Here is a 20,830-nt window from a genome sequence, read left to right on the forward strand (position 1 = left end):
TCCCACAGTGTGGATGGGATCATTTTTATGCAAGATGGCACACCTCCACACATTGCTAATCCATTTAAGCAGCTGCTGGAGCACCATTTCGGAAATGCTACAACTATCAGCCACCATTTCCCTACAGCCTGGCTGTCCAGATCACCTGATCTTAATCTGTGTGACTTCTAGCTGTGGGGCTATCTGAAAGATGAAGTGTTCAGTGTTCAGATTGCAAAGTTAGCTGCTCTGAAGATATGCATTGTGCAACACATTCTGAACATGACCCCGAAAACACTTTCGATCAGTTGTGGAACATGCTGTTTCTCAGTTTCAACTTGTTGCAGATAATGGTGGACAGCATATTGAAAATGTTTTGCGCCAGTCACTCGGGAATTAATAATCTGATCTGATTTTGACTGATGCTTTTTATGTGCTTTTTGGCCTCAGGACAATTAAAAACTGATGTGATTGATGCTTTTGATGTGGTTTTTGGCCTCAGGAAAATTAAAAACCAATATGAGTGATGCTTTTTATGAAATTTTTGGCCTCAAGACAATTAAAAACCAATTAGAGTGATGCTTTTTATGCACCTTTTGGCCTCAGCACAATTAAAAACAGATTTTTCCCATCTGATGTGTTTTGACCTTGCTGCAATGGATGGGCAGTAACTAACAGTACCACACCTGTACACCCATGCACACTGAGTAGTACAGTTTGTTTAATGTCAAATGTACACTTTAGGCATTATTGTATGATTCATTTTTCATTTGTAGTCGACCACTATTAAATTATGATGCTTACAGCGCCATCTATTGCTACATTTTGTAACTCTTTATTTTTTTTCTGCCATACATTTTCCCCTTCTCCAATAATATTCTGTTGCAATTTTGATGTCTGTCTGGCCAGCGGTGTTATTTCTACACTGGTTTGGAAGTTTAACTCTAATAATAATCACCTTGTATGTGTAACATCTGTGTCTTAAGTGATGTCTATTAGGGAGTTTCCAAACTGCACTGGCAAACTACTCTTAACAAGGCTTCATTAGAAAATAATTTGTTGTGAATATTCCTACAATCCATTATTTGCCTCATGCCACAGTACATTCTTTGTGAATTTTGCTCTCTCATATCCATGGCTGTGGTTAATGATTGCCAATGAAAATATCTATGTAACCAAACCCAAGGAATAACAAAAGCTTGCTACTGTTGTGCATTTGCTAGATCGTTAGTCTGATCTAAGCACTGATGATAATTTTGGCATATGCCTCAATGAATATTATTTTACAGAAATACATCTTTGTATTTAGAATCTGCAAGTAATCTTTAGTTTCCTTGTAACCATATACCTGAAGGTATTCAAAATGAAGTTTAAGAAGCACTTATTTCCAAATACGTTAATAATTTATGGTAGAATCACTGTGACTTCTGAGTGGCAAAGTATTTGAACACTACTTACTATTACTGAAAGTAACAAAGAAAGGATAAGTGAACTGTACAAATTTTCAATGTGCATTAGGAACAACTGAAACAACAGATTTTAAATATTATATTAAGTCTTAATAATCTTTATTCTTCTTGAGGGACATTGGATCAATAACATTTATATTTATGGTCTCTCTCTCTCTCTCTCTCTCTCTCTCTCTCTCTCTCTCTCTCTCTCTCTCTCACACACACACACACACACACACACACACACACACACACACACATACACACGGTGGAGGAGAATTAGAAAACGTGCATATTAATTATAACATTTTTGGTAATACAGTACATAATTACTCATCTGCTACAAAAATAACTTCTCCTAATATAAATAATATCTCTGTACACAGTTAACTTCACTTTAATCTATTCTCTTAAACTTCCACAACAGCTGGGAGCACTATTGTCTGCAGTCTCTGAAGCATTACTTCTTTCATTTATCATTGAAGAAATTTATATGTTCCATTTCTTTAGGCATATAATGAAGCCCTGATATGCTCTTGTGAGCCATATTGTAGCCCTTCGCATAACCTGAAAAAAAGAAAAAGGAAGAACACAATATATGTACACTGAAGTGCCTTGGAAGATTGAAAGATTCTTCTGTTGAATTCTTCTTCTGATCATAATGAAGAATAAGAGCATTTCGTGTAAACACTCCAAACATGTGATGATTCAAAGTACATAGTCTAAGAATTCTGCTCCTCACAATTACCCTCAAATTATGACATCTATTTTATATACCCATAAGGCCCAATTACGTAGTACCATATCCTGTTCCTCCTCGATTTTTTCCACCTGTCTTTGTAGTTTTGAGACATCTTTCATCTAAATGATCTCCCATTTCATAATGATGAAAATCAAGCAGAAGACTCATACAGTCCACCAAAGTTGGAAGAATATTCGCTGGAAATAAAACATGTCCTTTTTCAAGCAAAGAACAAACACAAAACAGTACTGCATTTCACTCATTTGACTGAAACACACACAAGATGACTACTTTAAAAGAAATATAAATGAAATGGTTTAAAATATCAAGCAGGCAGTTTCCTTACATTATTCAGGGTGTATACGTGGACAAGGAAAAAAAAATTCCCGGATTTTTCCCGGATCTCCCAGTTAAAAATACATTTTCTCCCGGGTGAAAATACACTTTTTCCGTGTTAAGTAACAGTATACTTTCTGTCTGAACTGTTATACTTATCAACCCTTTCAATGGATATGGTTTTATACAGCAGCGTAGAATTTCTCGGCACTTTAGGAAAAGAAACTCAGGGGGAAAAAACAGGTTGTGGAAAGATCTTTTGACGCGCAGCAACACGTACGCTGCATACTTTCGTATTACGGAAGTATATATTCAAATTCCACCAACAGGGAAAGATAATTGTTTAAGTTAATATACGTAGTGTTGCTACAAGAAAAGAAAAGCTTTTGCACATAATATTTGCCTCTAAGATTAAAAGCTACAAGAGAAACTAAGTTTTCACATATAATGTTGATCTGTTTAATGCATGTTACACTTTAAGATACATCACACAAATATGCCAGTAAAATTTTTAATACTGACATATATCTCTTATCTTCTGGGCTCGAAATTCTTCTAAATGGCTCGTCATCAAAGAGTTGATTTTTAAAAAAGAGCAAACGGTCTGTGATTTAAGAAATTCATTGTACATTCTTGCACATGGTTCATCTTGCGTAAAAGGAAATTTACTTTTGAAAATAACACTTTTCGAACCACAATTCGCAATATTTCCCGCGACCTGTTAGGAATAGACTCATTTCAGCAGTTGCCTGAGAGCGCCAGATAAGAGGTAGCACCGCACTTGCGCAGCTATGGTGACGTAGGAAGCCCTATGTTTGTGCGTATAAAACATTAAAAAGATCTTTCTTACATTATGTCATAAAAGAAACAAGACATCAGAGGAGACTCCAAGAGCGTCGGAATTTTGTGAACCATACTAAAATGAATAGTTCGCCTTAAAGCGCACATTCTTATCTCTAGATTTCCAACGATGTAGGCCTCGATCTGATATTAAGCTTTTCGGTGTAGTTTTCGGGACGTAAGTTTTCTTGGATTGCCAGTACTGTATTCTCTCATGTTTGGTTCTGTATTATGGAATAATACCATACGTGCTAGAAGATAAAAAGTGCACTTTAAATGCAGCGAACAGCTGAAACTAGCCAATAGTGTGGAATTAAACACTTCGTTTCAAATAAATTTACTGCCTCAGCAGGAAACCCTAATAAAAGCCAAATTTCTTTAGCAAACCGACAAAATTAACTTTATTGTTCTGCAAGGCGATTAAAGCTTGACTGTCAGAAAGGTGGAAATAAAATAAAATCTGAAACTAGTAACATATTTTAGCCTTCCGTAATTATGTGAATGTATTTTAATTTACTTGACAGCGCCCAGCCACAGAAATCCACCTTGTTTTCATTGGACGTGAGAGCAATAAACGAAGAGGAAACAGAAAAACACTACATGTAAACACGGGTCACGTGGAGACTAACCCCGCCCTCCCCCCTTTTCCACTATAAGTCAGACTGCTCTGCGCATCAGAATGTCAAAAATTAAAAAAGAAAAGACTTTTCAAAAATAAGTTCATTTTGTAGTGCACATCTTTCTGAATAGTCTGATACATAAAACAATAATTATCGAGGAAATGTAAGACACGTTATTTGGTCTTAAGTGTGCCGAAGTGCAGTGCTGCGCCTCTTCAAACAACATTCTTACACCGCACGTCACTGTATTTCGTTCTGTGGAACTCAAATGTGTATCTTTTGTAATGGATGCCATAAAACTATTTCAGGACAGTGGAAATTAAAATGTCCTGTAGTGCCTCTCCTGCTCCCAGTCGGCCGGTGTGACATCCTGCCCCTCTTTTTCTTTTTTTAAAAAAAAAAAAAAAAAAAAAAAAAAAAAAAAAAAACCCGCAATTAATACTGGATGGGAACAAGAACGCTACAGAAAATCTGGACACTCTATTGCCTATTAGCTAATAACTTGCTTTTCTGTGTGACATAAAATTAAATATAGGATACCTAAAACCAGTAAAGACAAGATACAGGCAAGACAGTACATATTTCTTCAATCTTTAGGTCCTAGCGATTTTTCTCCCCAAACTTGCTACAGCTTTCCTTTCTGTGAAAGAACTATTACCTTATCAAAGTTCGCCAAACGTTTTGCTACACGAAAAATCGAAATGTCGCCGTCTAATACTGAAAAAGCTGTTAATACAAATAGTACCCAATACTGGTGTGGTTTCTCGATCTGTTTACGTCTATTTTGTCACTGTGTGCTGGATAAAACAAAATAGGCCTTTCTAATATTGCAGCAATTGTAACACATGCCAAATAAGCTAGACTGTTTTGGCAATAATGGTAATTTTAAAGTACGATAATATAATTCACAAAGTACCAATATGAAATACCTGTTTGGTCTACTACAGTCAAAAAGCTTCATGTTAGGAAATAGTTTCTTATGCACTAGACCGAAATTTTTGTATAAATTTGGAATCATAATATTCTTCCATAATTTGTGTGATGCCGCCTTTTCTTCTCCTCCCTCGTTCTAATAAACAATCTTATCAGTAATTCTGTAACTAATCCTACCACTGTCAAAATTCATTCTCCGGTTAACTTTACTAACCCTGCCACAATCACCGGTTTAATTATCCAACGATTATTCTCCAGTTAGGCGTGGTCATACAATGCATTTTCCGTGCAACTCCCAGAACGAAACTTTAGCAGCTGCTAGCTGGAGACTACAACTGGTCCTGTCTAATGTAGCGATCTGGCCAAACATTTTCTGTCAGAATTTCACTTTCTTGGATACACCGAGAAGATAATACATAATCTTTCTTGCCTGTTATTCCTGTTAGTCGTTTATTTCCACTCTGGTAGTCTGAATGTATGGATTTCGCTAGTAATTATAACAACGCTAAACATTTGCAAACCGAATCAACCACATCAACAAGCAGCAGTTGGCATTCACCGGTTCGGCTTTATTCCGCTCATCTCGTATAGCCCCGTTCTGTTTTGTCTGCAGGAAAGTTCATCTCTAGATGCGACGAGCATTCCCCTGGCAGAAACATCACGTACACTATGCACGCATTAAAAAATCAACTTGTAATTCATTCACAAATCAACTTAGAAGGTGTTCAAAAATGTTCAAAAACCAACGGGGGAGCATTTCAAAATTAGATGAATAATCGATAGACCAATGTGCACTGGATGCTAGGTGCTTTGTGAAACAAGGTTTTTTTCCTCAAGAATATGACTTTGCCACCTCCCACCGAAATTTTCGCCCGGTTCAGTTACCCAGTTTGCCTCTCCCAGATCCGGGTGTGCAGCGCACGCGTGAATCTAGCAGCGTGGGCGCGCCAGTAAAATTTTTCCTGGTTCCCCAAGTGGCTGGTTGCTGCTACTGCTCCTTACACAGTCAACAGCCACATTTCTGTAGCCAGCAGTGGGAGAAGGTATTACTCATACGCAACTCAACTGCGCGTGTGTATGAGCGCGCTCGTAACTGCTTAAATGAATCTAATGTAAACAGTTGTGACTTCACGCTCATCGGAGGCAATTTGTTGTTACGAAACACTGAATAGTCTTCCTAAAGCCTTTGACACATTTTGCTGTTGGCAGATGCTTGTATGTGCACTGTGTTTTTTTATATGGCGCATTTCCTTTGCAATTTAAGTTTTATTTTCGTTTTTTTCTCTCGTTCGTGTTTTAATCCTGTAGTATTATTCTGCAGTAGTGGGATACAGTAATATCCTTTGTTAGAGTATTGGTTCTTACCAGTCAAAATTACAAAAATTTAACTGAAAACTAAAACAACGAAAAATTCCCGGAAATCTAAAAAATTCCCGGGTTTTTCCCGGTTTTCTCCCGGATGAAAAAATTCCCGGGTTTTTCCCGGATCTCCTGGTTGTCCCGGGTCATATACACCCTGTTATTGCAAAAAATGTACCAACACAGCAGAAAGAAAGTTCATTGTTATCAATGCCATTTTCGTGCCAAGCAGAGAAATTTTCTCCTGACCTAATGAAAACAGTGTTGTAAGATGACATTTTTGCACCTGTCTTTTTTGAGGGGCATTTGCAAGTTCGACTGGACACTGTGCGTATTTTATCACAATATGAGAGTGACTTGGAGGCTCTGTGGTAAAGTGTCAGACTAAGGATTCAAAGCTCTCAGCTTCAATCCTCAGTCAGTCATACAATTTTTATCCATCATTTATCATTTCTTTCACCTCTGAAATATAGGTCTTCCCATAACTGGTTAAGTCATCAGTTCAGAAGTTGGAGGAAAGCAATGCCATACCATATCCGATAGGACCATGTTTAGTAAAACGATGCTATGTTTCTTATACAAAGATATCCTCTTTGCCTAATCATGAAATACTGTAACAGAGATGGAATTTGTATCCTTAAGGCTAAGTAGGAATTAAAAAAGGCCAAACTAATCCCCAGTAATTGTTTTGCTTTTGTTTCCACACAATAGTTTATTGCTAAGAAGAACGACATCTGTTATGCAAAACTCACACACATATAGTCACTGTAGTCTCCATGTCCTGGGGTACCACTGCTGAGAGTGGCGATCATGCATGGAGTGAATAGTGGTGGTAAAAAAGAGTTGTTGGTTGAGAAGGGTGAGGAGACGGTACTGTAGTGCTGCCAGTAGCAGGTACAACACTGACAGGATGGTGGGATGCTAGGTGCAGCATGGGAAGGATGCTGGTGTGGTGTGGTGGGAGAGAAACAAGAAAAGGAAAAGAGTTATGCAGATGATCTGAAAGCAGGGGGGGACGGAAGGTGTGTAAGGCTGGAAGTAGGAGGACGGAAGGGGTTAGAGGCAGGTGGTGGGATCAGATCTATGCAATTCAGAAAAGCTGGTGTTGGTGGGATGAATCCAGATGTCATAGGTTGTGAAACAGTCATGGAAGTCACATCATGCTGCACAGCAAGACTGGTAACTGGATAGTCCAGTTAATGCAGACAGACAGCTTGTTAGTAGTCATGCCCACACAGAATCCAGCATAGTGGTTGCAGCTAAATTGGTAGACCACATGGCTGTTTCAAAGTTGGTCCCGCCACTGATGGGGTGGCAAACGCCTGTGGCGGGAGTAGAGTAAGCAGAAGTGGAAGAAAATATGGGGCAGGTCTTGCACCTGTGTCTTCTTCAGGGATACGAGTCATGGGGCAAGAGGTTGAGAAGCAGATGTGGAAGAGAGACGGACAAGGATATTGTACAGTTTGGGTAAGTGATGGAATTCTGGTGTGGGAGGGATGGGAAAATATTTGTCATTTCTGGGCATGATGAGAAATATTCGTAATTGGTGGAGAAAAACTGATTCAGTTCCTCCAGTCCTGTGTAGTACTGAGTCACGAGAACGGGTCACTTCTTTGTCGAGATCTGTTTCTGGTCAAGGAAGGGAGGGTTATTTTGGTCTGTGAAGGCCTCAGTGAGACCCTCATCATAATTGGAGAGAAACTGCTATCACTGTAGATGTTTCAAACTTGAGTGCCAAGGCTGTATGAAAGGGATTTCTTGGTGTGGAATGGGTGACTGCTGTCAAAATGGATTTAGTGCTGGTGGTCAGTAGGTTTGATGTGGACAGAGGTACTAATGGAGCTATCTGTAGTCCTTTCCTCCTCGGATACACACACACACACACACACACACACACACACACACACACACACACAAAATCACTGTTTGTTTATTTTTCTGGGCCCTGAGCCTTGGCAAAAATTTTGTTTTTAAGTATTGTTATGTGATATATGAAATGGTCCACATGCAAATGCAGACATAAGATGCCATACAGTAACTGCTGTATGGTGGGCAGTCATAAGAGTTTTAATATCACTTCAAAAAGAAAATGGGGTGCACTATTTTATTTTGGTTCTTCCAGAGACATGCAGCGATACTGTAGAGTAAGGATTTCAATGTGTACCAAAAATGTATACATGTACCTAATAACAAACAAGAAACTGTTTCCATAACTTTATTTTTTGAGGTGATAAACAAAATTTAATGACGGTATATAAGGTAGATGCTGTCACGCCTGGTACTGCTTTAATCCGAGAGAAATTACAATTGTCTTGACTATGGTGGGAGGTGAATGCCCAGTGGAGTGCAAGACTGTATAACAATCCTATGAGCAAGGTCATGAGTGCCAAGTCATAACAAGTGCTAGCACGAATGCTGCAGTGACACAATGGTTGTCTTTTATACAAAGGATAGTGAACAATTCCATGGCACAATTGATGGATATGTTTTACCTTTCTGTTTAATGGCAGCTTAAAGTAATTATTAATTATAGACATTTCATGCTCCTCACTGTCAACCAATTTCCATTTTCATGCAAAATACATACATGACTGTCTACTGCACTTTTGGGTTAATTCTCCATTTTGAAAGTTAGTTTGGGAAGACAGTACTTACCCAGATCTTTCATTAGGCGAGTAGGAGCATTTCGCAAGTGTAAAGGCACACTGGGTTGTGGACCCCTGTAATCTGTAATTGCTTGTTTTGCACGAACCAATGCGCGATATACTTCCACTGATTTTGGAGCCCTACAGAAAATAAGAATTCTCATGTAAAGACTGTAATTACAAACAATAGCTAAACTACAAATGTAATGCATTAAGAAAACATTTGGCCTGCATGCATGCACTGATTTGTCTGGCAAGAGTGTCATAAAGCTGTTGCATCCTCTCCTGTGGCAAGCTGACTAACAACTGTTGTACCTGGTATTTGACATCCTAGATACTGGCACTGGGACAGAGTTAATGTCTGAGCTGTTCGCAAACATGTTCTATTGGGGATCTCTTTGGCCTTGGGAGCACCTCAGCATCACACACAGAGGTCACAGACACACATGCCATGATGGACGAGCTTGTCTCGAAAAATGGCAGCACAATACTGTCACATGAGAGGGAACATACGAGGACACAGGATGTTGGTGACATACTGTTGTGCAGTCAGAGTTCCTTTAATCACTATCGAATGTGACCTAAAGTCATACCCGATGGTACCCTAAATCATGACACCAGAAGTAGCATCACTATGCCTCTCCATGACATTAGAAAAAGGGGCCTCTTCCAAGGTCACTGCCATACTCGCTGAAGATCGTAAACCGAGGTAATGCAGAACTGGATCTCGCCACTGAACACTGTATGATACCATTCATTAGCAGTTCATACTTCTCGGTCAGGGCATCATTCCGTGTACAGCCATTTGTGCTGTAGTGTTAACAGTAACTTACACACAGGATAGTAATACTTTAGTCTAGCTGCTGCTGCTATCTGACTAATGATGCAGGACGACATAGAATGTTGCAGTGAGTCCATTATTTATTCTTGGATGGTGGGTGCAGATGTGAAGGGGCTGCAATGAGCTTAGTGCGCAATACAGTCATTCTTTCTTGTGTTGATCAGATGCGGTCAACTGGAACACTGACAATGAGTATGCCTGTTCTCACATTCCCATGCAGTACATCATTGGCTCACTGTCACACCTGAATGCCCCACAAATCTATATATCACAAATCTTGACCAGCCGGTGAAACAGAGACCCACAATGAGGCTCCTTTCAAACAATGTCAGGTGCTAACAATGCTGTTTCACGTGAGTACATGCCATCTCCATCTCCGTGTCCTTTATAGTGACCACTCAACATTTGACAGTGTTCACATTCCATTATACACAGTCCATCTCCCAGAAAATGTAGCTGATTCTATATTTGTGGAACTACTACTGCCATCTGTGATCTGATGCAGGAATTAAGTAGCGTGATGTTTCGACTACCTGCCGTTTTAAAAGTAAGAGCGCTAGCATCAGAGACTGCTCAAAATAAACAAAACTGTAACAATATGTTTTGAACCTCGGTCATGAAAAAGGCAACGGAGCAACATGCAAACATTAAGTTATTTTAAGTGGGTAATAGTGCCACTGGTGGTGAACGAGGAAAAAACTAAATATCTTGTTGTATCACGCCGCCGAGATCTCCCTCCTTCCATTGATGTCGACAGGCATACCTTCGAACGAGTTGAAGAGTTCAAGTACCTGGGCTCCATACTAACAAATAGAAGTGAAGTAACGAAAGAAGTACAGCAACGTATAACAAATGCTAATCGCATGTTCTTTAGCCTGAACAATCTTTTCAGATCTCGGCTGATATCGCAGAAGAACAAGATCCACCTATACACGACACTGGTGAGACCAGTACTTTTATACGGCTGTGAAACTTGGGCAACATCAGCAACAGCAGAAGAAGCAATATGTGCATTTGAAAGGAAGGTACTTCGGAAGATATATGGACCCATCTACAATGCCATGGAAGGTAAATGGGAACGAAGAAAAAAAGAAGATCTATACCAGCGGTATGGAAAGCCACACATTGGACGAATATTGGCGCAGAAGAGACTCCAATGGTTTGGCCACATCCTACGGGCAGACGGATCCCTTCCAAACAGAGTCCTCCACTCTCAACCCACAGGAAAACGCCCTAGAGGACGCCCAAGAACTCGATGGAAGGATAGGATAACAACGATCCTGAAAGAAGTGGAACCAGCAGCCGTGGAGGAGGACGCCAACGACCGGATGAGATGGACTGCCATCTGCAACAGCTCCCTCCTCTCGTGTAATTGACAGACACTGCGTGTGTGTTTTTTTTGTTTTTTTGTTTCTGTAATGTATCCCTCTTGCCTTTTAAACCTTTGATTGAATGCCCTGTTTATTTTTTCGTTTTTTCTTTAAGCTGTAATGTACATATGTAACTTTTACTACTGTATAGAGTACTTTTGTAAGTCTTTTTGTCTTTACTTTTCCTTTTGTTCTTCTTGCTGTAGGCCTTAAAGGCCCGATAAGGCAATAAATGATGATGATGATGATGATGATGAATAGTGCCACAGAAACTTTTGAAATGATACAATGTGTTACAGTAGTGAAAACGTTTTTAAGTGGTAGGCAAGATTTTGGAATGGCAGAGAGAGCATTGAAGATAACTGATGTCCAAGAGCATCAGCAACAGTTTGAGATGAAGAAAATGTTCAAAAAGTGGCTGAAATTCTTCGAAATGATCATTGTGCACATACCAGTTTAACTGAGGAGCACACTGGAATTCCTAAAATAACTGTGCATTGCATTGCGAGTGAAAATTTGGGCAGAAAGCAAAACTGTTGTTGCTTTGTGCGCCACTCATTCATGGACAATCAAAAACATTGCAGAGTGTAATACTGCAAAGACATGAAACAATCTGCCGGTGGGGACCCAGACTTCTTGTCATGCATCGTAATGGGTGATGAAACATGGAATTGTTTTTAACATTTTTACAATGCTTCCAGTCGTGTACTGACTCACAAGGAGAGTATTTTGAATAAAAAAGGCATGTACACTACAAACAACCAATGACTTTTATTTTATTTCACATCAGTCACTTTTCTGTGGGATGAACTGTGTATACTCTAACAGGCCTAGTAATAACACTGAACATGAACAACAGTACCACTGCACTTTGGTGACCACCCTACTGAGAATTACAACTGTCATTTACTGCTATTGGTTTGTAGATGTACAGTTACACTGACATCAAACCATTTCATCTGGATGGTTCACTATTTTTGTCAGACAGTCTATATTAAAAATGCATGTTCTTACTTTTCCTCCTCATGATAAGACACCAAACCTATTTTCAAAGACCTTAACACGTTGCCAGTCCCCTGTGTTTATATTCTAAAAACCGTCTCTCTCTCTCTCACTCTCTCTTTCACCCCTCCCCCTCTCCCTCTGGGGGTGGGGGAAGCCACAGCCAACACAACCATGACACAAAAATCAAGAAAGTCAGACTTCTAGCCTACTTTCCAACAAACTATCCCTTATCCTTGCAATCAGGTATGAAAGCAATAATTTTAGAACAACAATAAAGGAACTGTCAATCGAACATTTTTTTTTTTTTTTTTTTTTATAATTCTGCTGCCAAGTACCTGGAGATAAAGTTGCATTAACTACATGACCTCCTCCTCTCCCTCACATAATTTAAACCTTTAGAAAACCATGTCCTAAATACATTATGCATACAGTGGATGAAAGTGCACTTAATTTCCTTTCATTTTTTTAATCTTGCTCTGAGCCCAGTATTCTATCTGACCTATATCTTGTTCAGCAGTTTCATTATAAGATGCACAGACCAAACAAAGCAATAATATGCATGTATCTATATGTATCAATGTATGAATGTATTACCATATACTGTTTATATTTTTGTATATTAACATACCTACGGTGTTTTATAATGAAAATAATCAATTTCTGAAAATATGATTGGCTAGATAAAAGCCTACTAACCAAGTGACAGCAGGAGAACACATTATGAAAGGTACTACAATTTTCAAGCTTTCTGAGCCAGTGGCTCCTCCTCCTGGCAGAAGGGATGAAGCAGAAGGAAGAGGAATGATGGAAAAGGACTGGTGAGGTTTATGAAAAGGGGTATAGTTTGGAAAAGTCACCCAGAGCCCCAGGTCAGGGGAGACTCGCTGGACGGGTTGAGAAGGAAAGACTGCAGTTTAGTCTTTCCTTCTTATCCTATCTGTTAGGTTTCCCCTGACCTGCGGTTCTGGGTGACTTTCCCACACTCCACCCATTTTCCTAAACTTCATCATTCCTTTTCCTCCAGGCCCCTTTCTTCCCCTTCAACCCTTCTACCCGAAGGAGCACCCACTGGCTCTGAAAGTTGGAAACTGTAATAGCTTTTATATGTGTATTCTCCTGTCACCTACTGTGTGTTCTGGCATTCCTATATCTCATAGTTCCTGCTGTTTTGGCACAACCTGCACACACAATTTTTACGTCTTCTTCATATATTAGCTGGTTAAGGTAAATAGTACTTTACTGTTGCATACACTAAACATAGTTTGTTGTTACAAATGCAGTATCTTTATGAAAAACTTTTTGCTCTGTATTTAACGTTTTGTCGTCAGCCCCATATCTTTGTGGAAAAAGCAATATAAGATTTTTGGGCTTCAGTGGAACAATAATTCTTTGTCTCTTCTACCTATTTCATTGAAAAATTAATCAACTGATTTATGACTCTCCATTGCTCCCACCCAATTCTTACTCCCAGTTTTGTCACAATTCTCTATCCTCCTCCCTTCAGCTTCCCCACGGAACGACTTCCCTTAAAACCTTGTCAACCCATAAAACATTTTACATTATACTACACTACCTGTTTTCTACTATTCTTCAGTTCCATTATTTAAAAAAAATTTCTCTGTAATGAGGCACATTTATCCACTCAATGAAAACTTTTCAAATGTTGGACTTCTCTTTATGCCTTTCTTATTTAATCATTGTGTGTGAGTGTGGTACCTGAAATTCTTTGTACTCATTCTGCAATTTTACACAGTAATAATCTTTATTCTGCTGTGCTTTCTGGTTTATATGGACAAGCTTGGTGAGCTGTCAGCATATCCTTTCATCTAAGTTAATCCTTTCAGATCCTTTGGCTACAATTGTGTACACTGATTTTGTGTCGTAATTGCAACAGATGTATCTTTTTTCCAGTGGAAACCTGGGATACACATTTGTGAATGTTCTACCTTTTCATCATGTACAAGTGCTGCCAACTGCTTGGCATCACTATGAAAATATCGGCAAGTCAATGTAGCACCTCATGACAGTGCGCAGCAGCTAGTGACCACCAGAATACACGAATATAGTTGATTTGCTATATTCCACAGTATAACTGAATATTGTTATTGTTATTTTCTACATCAGTTATTGAATGATTATTTTGTTACTTATTATGATACAGAATATTTTGCAATTAATTATTTTAGTCCATAAAATGAAACCAAGGGTATAACGTATGTTTTGAAAATGAGAACATATTTTTGTATAAATCTTGCATCTAAAACTGTTTAAAAAATCACTTACGAACATTACCATATAAATAAAAATTTTCCTTCCACTAGAAAATTCAGTTCTGAAAGTGGTAAGCAAGTTTCATGCAATATTCAGTACATATGCCGTATGTATCTGAAATTAGAGTTGGAAGAAGGAAAAGAATATGAGCAAGAAACCTTTCAATTTATTACAATAGTGTTGAGAATAATATTTTGAGAAAGAGTTGATGTGCTCGAGGTTAGTTTGAAGAAGAGATGATGTGCAATGAAAAGAACCTTATTGTAGATCTGCATGTGGCTGGTTGGTCAAATAGTGCAATATCCAAATTCAGGTATGTGTGGCATTCGGATGACAGCAGCTAATGTCAGACTGCATGGGAACAGGAGGGCTGGATAATGCGTCATCACTGTTCCTATCAACTACATCTGACTGCCCCAAGGGAGGACCACTGTATTGTGCACTAGACACAATGTAACCCCTTCACATCTGTGACGGCCATCAGATACCAAGTGATGGCCTCTGCAACATTGTGTGTCATCCCACGAGGTTGGTTGCGGACTGGCAGCAGCCAGACTACGGAATTACTCAAAATTACTAACAAAGGTTACTAAAAAAATCAAGAAACACGCATATAATGTCAGAAATCAGTATGCCTGACAACAGAGTTAGGACAATATGGAATAAAGTGAAGCAAGAGACAGGACAACCAACCACAGAAGAGGATAACATTACTATTGAATTGAATAGAAGGGTTATAAATGAGAAGCCATAGGTAGCAAATGTATTTAATAATCCTTTCTTAAACATAGTAGAAAGCAAAGGGACCAACAGTTCCAGAGAAAGATCACAGCAATATGTCAAAGAAGTAACTCTCATAAAATCATATCATATGAATGTACCACCAACTTCAACTTCTGAAATTAGTAGGGTCACACATTCTCTCAAGAATAAAAGCTCTTCTGGTTTTGGTGTTGTTTTCAATAGAGTACTAAAGATTTATTCCCATATAATAAGTCCGGTATTGTCGTAATGCATCACTAACTCAAGGCATTTTTCGAGAGAGACTAAAATATGCCATTGTTAAACCCCTCTGTAAGAAAGGTGATACATTAAATAACAAAATAGCATCAGCAGGTATTTTCTGTGACCTATCGAAGGCATTTGATTGTGTGAATCCTAGTATACTCCTAGATAAATTGAAGTTTTATAGGAATGATGGTATGGCCAACCAATGGATCATGTCATCTAACCAAAAGAATGCAGAAAGTTGTACTTAGTAGTAATTCAACCAACGGAATCCAGGGACATAATTCTGACTTGGGAAAAACATCACGTATGGGGTTCCCAAGGCTCAATCTTAGGTCCACTACTGTTTCTCATATATGTAAATGATCTACCGTCTAATGTACAACAAGCAGAATTAGTTCTTTTTGCAGATGACACCAGCACTGTAATCACCCCCAGTATTGAAGTAGTTGTTGTTGTTGTTGTTGTTGTTGTTGTCTTCAGTCCTGAGACTGGTTTGATGCAGCTCTCCATGCTACTCTATCCTGTGCAAGCTTCTTCACCTCCCAGTATTTACTGCAACCTACATCCTTCTGAATCTGCTTAGTGTATTCATCTCTTGGTCTCCTTCTACGATTTTTACCTTCCACGCTGCCCTCCAATACTAAATTGGTGATCCCTTGATGCCTCAGAACATGTCCTACCAACCGATCCCTTCTTCTAGTCAAGTTGTGCCACAAACTTCTCTTCTCCCCAATCCTATTCAATACTTTCTCATTAGTTATGTGATCTACCCATCTAATCTTCAGCATTCTTCTGTAGCACCCCAATTCGAAGGCTTCTATTCTCTTTTTGTCTAAACTATTTATCGTCCATGTTTCACTTCCATACATGGCTACACTCCATACAAATACTTTCAGAAATGACTTCCTGACATTTAAATCTAAACTCTATGCTAACAAATTTCTCTTCTTCAGGAACGCTTTCCTTGCCATTGCCAGTTTACATTTTATATCCTCTCTACTTCGATCACCATCAGTTATTTTGCTCCCCAAATAGCAAAACACCTTTACTGCTTTAAGTGTCTCATTTCCTAATCTAATTCCCTCAGCATCACCCGACTTAATTCGACTACATTCCATTATCCTCGTTTTGCTTTTGTTGATGTTCATCTTATAACCTTCTTTCAAGACACTGTCCATTCCGTTCAACTGCTCTTACAAGTCCTTTGCTGACTCCGACGGAATTACAATGTCATCGGCGAACCTCAACATTTTTATTTCTTCTCTATGGACTTTAACACCTACTCCGAATTTTTCTTTTGTTTCGTATACAGACAAAAATGTCAGAAATGGTGAACAAAAGTCCTCAGAAGCATCATCGAAAGGTTTTCTGCAAATGGTCTCACCCTGAAATTTACAAAGACACATTATATTAGTTCTGCACCTCTTGGAGTTCTTAGGTGTCCATACTGATGAGAATTTTAATCGGAAAAAACACATTTTGAAACTCCTAAAGCAACTTAGTTCAGCCACATTTGCACTTAGAATCATAGCAAATTTTGGAGAGAGAGAGAAATCAGTAAGTTGACATACTTTGCTTATTTTCATTCAGTAATGTCATGTGGAATAATGTTCTGCGGTAGGTCATCTTTAAGAAAGAAGGTCTCCACTCCCAAAAACGTGCTATAAGAATAATATGTGGAGCTCTCCTGCGATCATCTTGTAGACATCTTTTCAAGGAGTTGGGCATTCTGACTACTGCTTCACAGTATATTTATTCCCTCATTAAGTTTGTTGTAAATAATCCACTACAGTTCAAAAGGAACAATGAGGTACATAATTACAATACTAGAAGAAAAAATGACATTCATTACTCAACATTAAGGTTGTCTTTAGCACGGAAAGGGGTGCACAAAGTTGCAACAAAACTTTTTGACCACTTACCTAGTGATGTAAAATATCTAACAGATAGCAAGGAAAAATTTGAAAATAAACTGAAAAAGTTTCTTCTTGACAACTCCCTCTATTCGGTAGAAGAATTGCTATGTTTGTAATACGTAAAAGGTAGTGGGTAGGAATTGCGAACTTAATCTGAACATCATGTTTTCCTTTTGGGGGAGAGGAATATTACATGGTGATGTTTAGAGTACAAATAGATGTACAAATTAATCTGCAATATGAATGCAAAATGACTCATTCCACATCATGACGATTTACCGTGCAAAATGATCAGTGGAACAAAGTAACTAAGTAACTAACTAGATAACCAACCATCCCTTGCTTACGCTGCAATTAATGCTACAAAACAAACAATTGGATCTGGAATGGTGCTGTGACTAAGAACCATTGACTGCCAATAAATGACTGTGTTCAGAGATGAATCATGGCTCTCCACTACCATGGACAACCATTGTCAACGAGTACGGTGGTGGTGACCTTGGGGAGGTTCCATTCTTCCAATATTTTGAGGCACAGCAGCGTTACTCCTGGGATCATAGTGTGGGCAGCCATTGGGTATGACTTCAGGTCACAGATGGTAGTGACTGAGGGAACTCTGACAGCACAATTGTACACCACTGACATTTTCTGTCCTCATATGTAGCCTCTCATGCAACAGTACTGTGGTGCCTTTTTCAACAAAACAATGCTTATATCTGCACATGGCACATGTCTTTATGAACTATCTGTGTTATGCTGACATACTCCCATGGCCAGAAAGAAACCTAGATTTGTGTCCGATAGAACCTGTGGGACCAGCTCAGATGTCAAATCTGTCCTGATGCCATTATCAAGGATATCAAGGTCCAGTTACAAAAGCTGCAGGCCAGCTTACCTCAAGAGAGGATACAATGGCTTTACAACACCCTTCCCAAACTATAAGTGCATATATCCCAGTCAGAAGGTGTGCAACATCATACTGATCAATGGGCTGATACTGCCAAGTTCTTTGTAAATTTGAATCAATTTTGTAATCACTGAAAAAACATCACATACTCTCTCAATCCATGAAGTTTCATTTTCTTTACTTCGCCTCTTCTAGCTGCTTCACTTTTTTCAGTGACCATATATTATACTTAATAAGACTACGGAACACTAAAAGAGAGTTCCCACACACATTATTAACTCAATAATATGATGTGCCCAGGCTCAGGGTGAGGTAGTGGTATGTAACACTACTGCCTAGAACTGTAAGAGGTAGTAATTAAATAATTTATATGAAACTGATTTTTCTCTTTATTTAGTCTTCTGATGATCTTTATGCATCTGCAAATGTAACTGAAACAACTGCACAATGTGTGACCTGTCAAACTACAAATAACTTTTTCAGTGAGCTGGCTTCCCATTCCATTCATTCAAACCTTCCGATTTTACAGGGCACTCCAAGCTTTCCAGATTCAGCCAATATTATAAAGTCACTGGAATAGATCAGCATTATTAATGGCCTCCTATAATTAACATGTAGCACAATGTGGTGCAACATTAATATAAATATTTGAATTTTATGGGTTTCAAATTATAGTTTCTGCAATGAAAACATATGGTTAGCTGATAACATACAACTTGAATTAGGTTCTTACTTGATCTTTAGGTAGTATTCTGATTCACTTTGATTAGACTGATCACTAGTCCCCAAATTTTATGTAACATCAAAATTGGTCAGATATGTAATGGAGCAATTATATGTAAAATGTAAAACTTTACTTAATTTTGTTTTTTTTTGCTAGAAAATAAAAGTTCGCAGGTAGGTTAGCCAAATGTCTATCTTAATACTTAATCACTTCACTTCTGCCACAAAGTGCTGGAAGTACAAATGTCTCCTGATCAATCATTTAAGTCACGCTGGAATTAGTGAACACTAAACAGGGAGAAATCACTTATTTTCACAAGAAGTCAGAGGTGCATGGTGCGTATTTACACAAAGGGCCTGTGCTAGGAATAATATTTTAAGAGATTTCTACGATTTCACCATAAAATAAGAGAGACAAAATAACACAACTTGAGTATCCCGGGTTCTTATTTAGCACAGGTTGCAGTTTACTGGAAACACCATCACCCACTTGATCTGGTACAACAGTCACATTCTGAACTGCATCTTCCATTATTCCCAAAGCCTCTTGGAGAGGCATACTTTGAAGTCTCTGCTTTCTCGATAATGCTAGGAATCCAGTTGAAGTGAGCTGCCATGTACGAAACTGAAATGAGCACTTTAGAACTGTTGAATGCTGACAATGATTCACTCACAGATGCTACAAAGCATAGCAACACATCTCACTTTCCATTTACTAGATCGATGAAAGATGTGCACGTGAAGAGAGTCACTTGAATTAGTAATAGTTCAAGAGCATCTACTATGACTGGGTTTGTTGGAATTTATGTGCAGATATGAGAAAGAAAAATCCAGCCACAATGCAGAAAGTGATGATTGAGCTCTGCAGGTGCTGTGGACTCCACAGGAGAAATGTGACAATGGTTGAGGACTAAGGAAAAACACTGTACGCCATGCTTTCCTAAGTTAGGTACTGTAATGGGACACCACCCTCTAACATTACCTTTTTTTATAGAAATAACCGATAGAATTTTTACTATTGATTCTTGTATAGGTGAACATTCTTGGCTGTTTCCCTCAAAGAATTCATATGATTTTGTATACAATGTATTTGATTTCATGCTAAAATATGTAAAAAGAAATCAATTCATTAGTATTCTGTATGTACAGTTAAAATTATTCTTTTAGAAATACTTGAAATTATGAAATTTCTGGATACTTAAAATTCATATTATTAATTGCACAATCTCATGCGAATTATTAAATTTACTTCTGGGTTCATTTGTAAGATAATGAATGATATAACGTGGTAAAGATTCTACTGTTGTCAAGAAAGTTTGTAAGTAGTGGGCACACCTCTGATGGAAACACAAGTGTTTTGCTAATCTTGTGAACAACAATGTAATTGAAGGTTTTATGAAAGTGGAGCTTGTGAAGTCAGTGTGATATAGAATGGGATACAATAAAAGATATTCATATCAACAGGCAAATCTTCATCAGTTATTCAGATATCAGGAACCCACTAAGCAAAAATTTCAGCCGCAAGAATGTACCCCCTAGACACAAGACTTGGAGTCAACAACAACAACAAGAGAAAATGAAGACAACAAACAAATTCTTCTTTTGTATCTCTTACGCCTCTTTAAGCTTTCGAAACTTTTATAGACAGAGAATTTTAATAGTGATGTGTGGGAGGGTAAGATTACAAGTGTGGGTGTCAGCTGTGATTTTTTCTTTTTTCTTTGGGGCGCAAAACTGCTATGATCATTAGTGCCCGGTCCGTGACTTAGGAAATAATAAAAACCGAAAATGGAAACCAGCAGAAATGGGAACGAAACTCAAAAAGTGGAGAAACTAAAAGCAGAAGGACGGCTTAAAAATCCACTACAGAAAGGGGTTGGT

General features: G+C 38.4%; 1 protein-coding gene across 3 annotated transcripts in view; it reads right to left on the minus strand.

Annotated features, from left to right (window-relative positions):
• Window positions 1-1,530: 1,530 nt before the first annotated feature.
• The window catches only part of LOC124615538 (ATPase WRNIP1-like), an 80,278-nt gene continuing 60,978 nt past the window's right edge, over window positions 1,531-20,830 (minus strand). For all 3 annotated transcript variants that reach the window (XM_047143503.1, XM_047143507.1, XM_047143506.1), the window contains 2 exons: window positions 8,916-9,046; window positions 1,531-1,997 (listed from right to left, as the gene is read on the minus strand). In XM_047143503.1, coding sequence (XP_046999459.1) covers window positions 1,900-1,997; window positions 8,916-9,046 — 229 coding nt within the window. In that variant the 3' untranslated portion in view covers window positions 1,531-1,899. The remainder of the gene's footprint in view (window positions 1,998-8,915; window positions 9,047-20,830) is intronic.

This window comes from Schistocerca americana, chromosome 5, assembly GCF_021461395.2.
Source record: "Schistocerca americana isolate TAMUIC-IGC-003095 chromosome 5, iqSchAmer2.1, whole genome shotgun sequence".
NCBI lineage: Eukaryota > Metazoa > Arthropoda > Insecta > Orthoptera > Acrididae > Schistocerca > Schistocerca americana.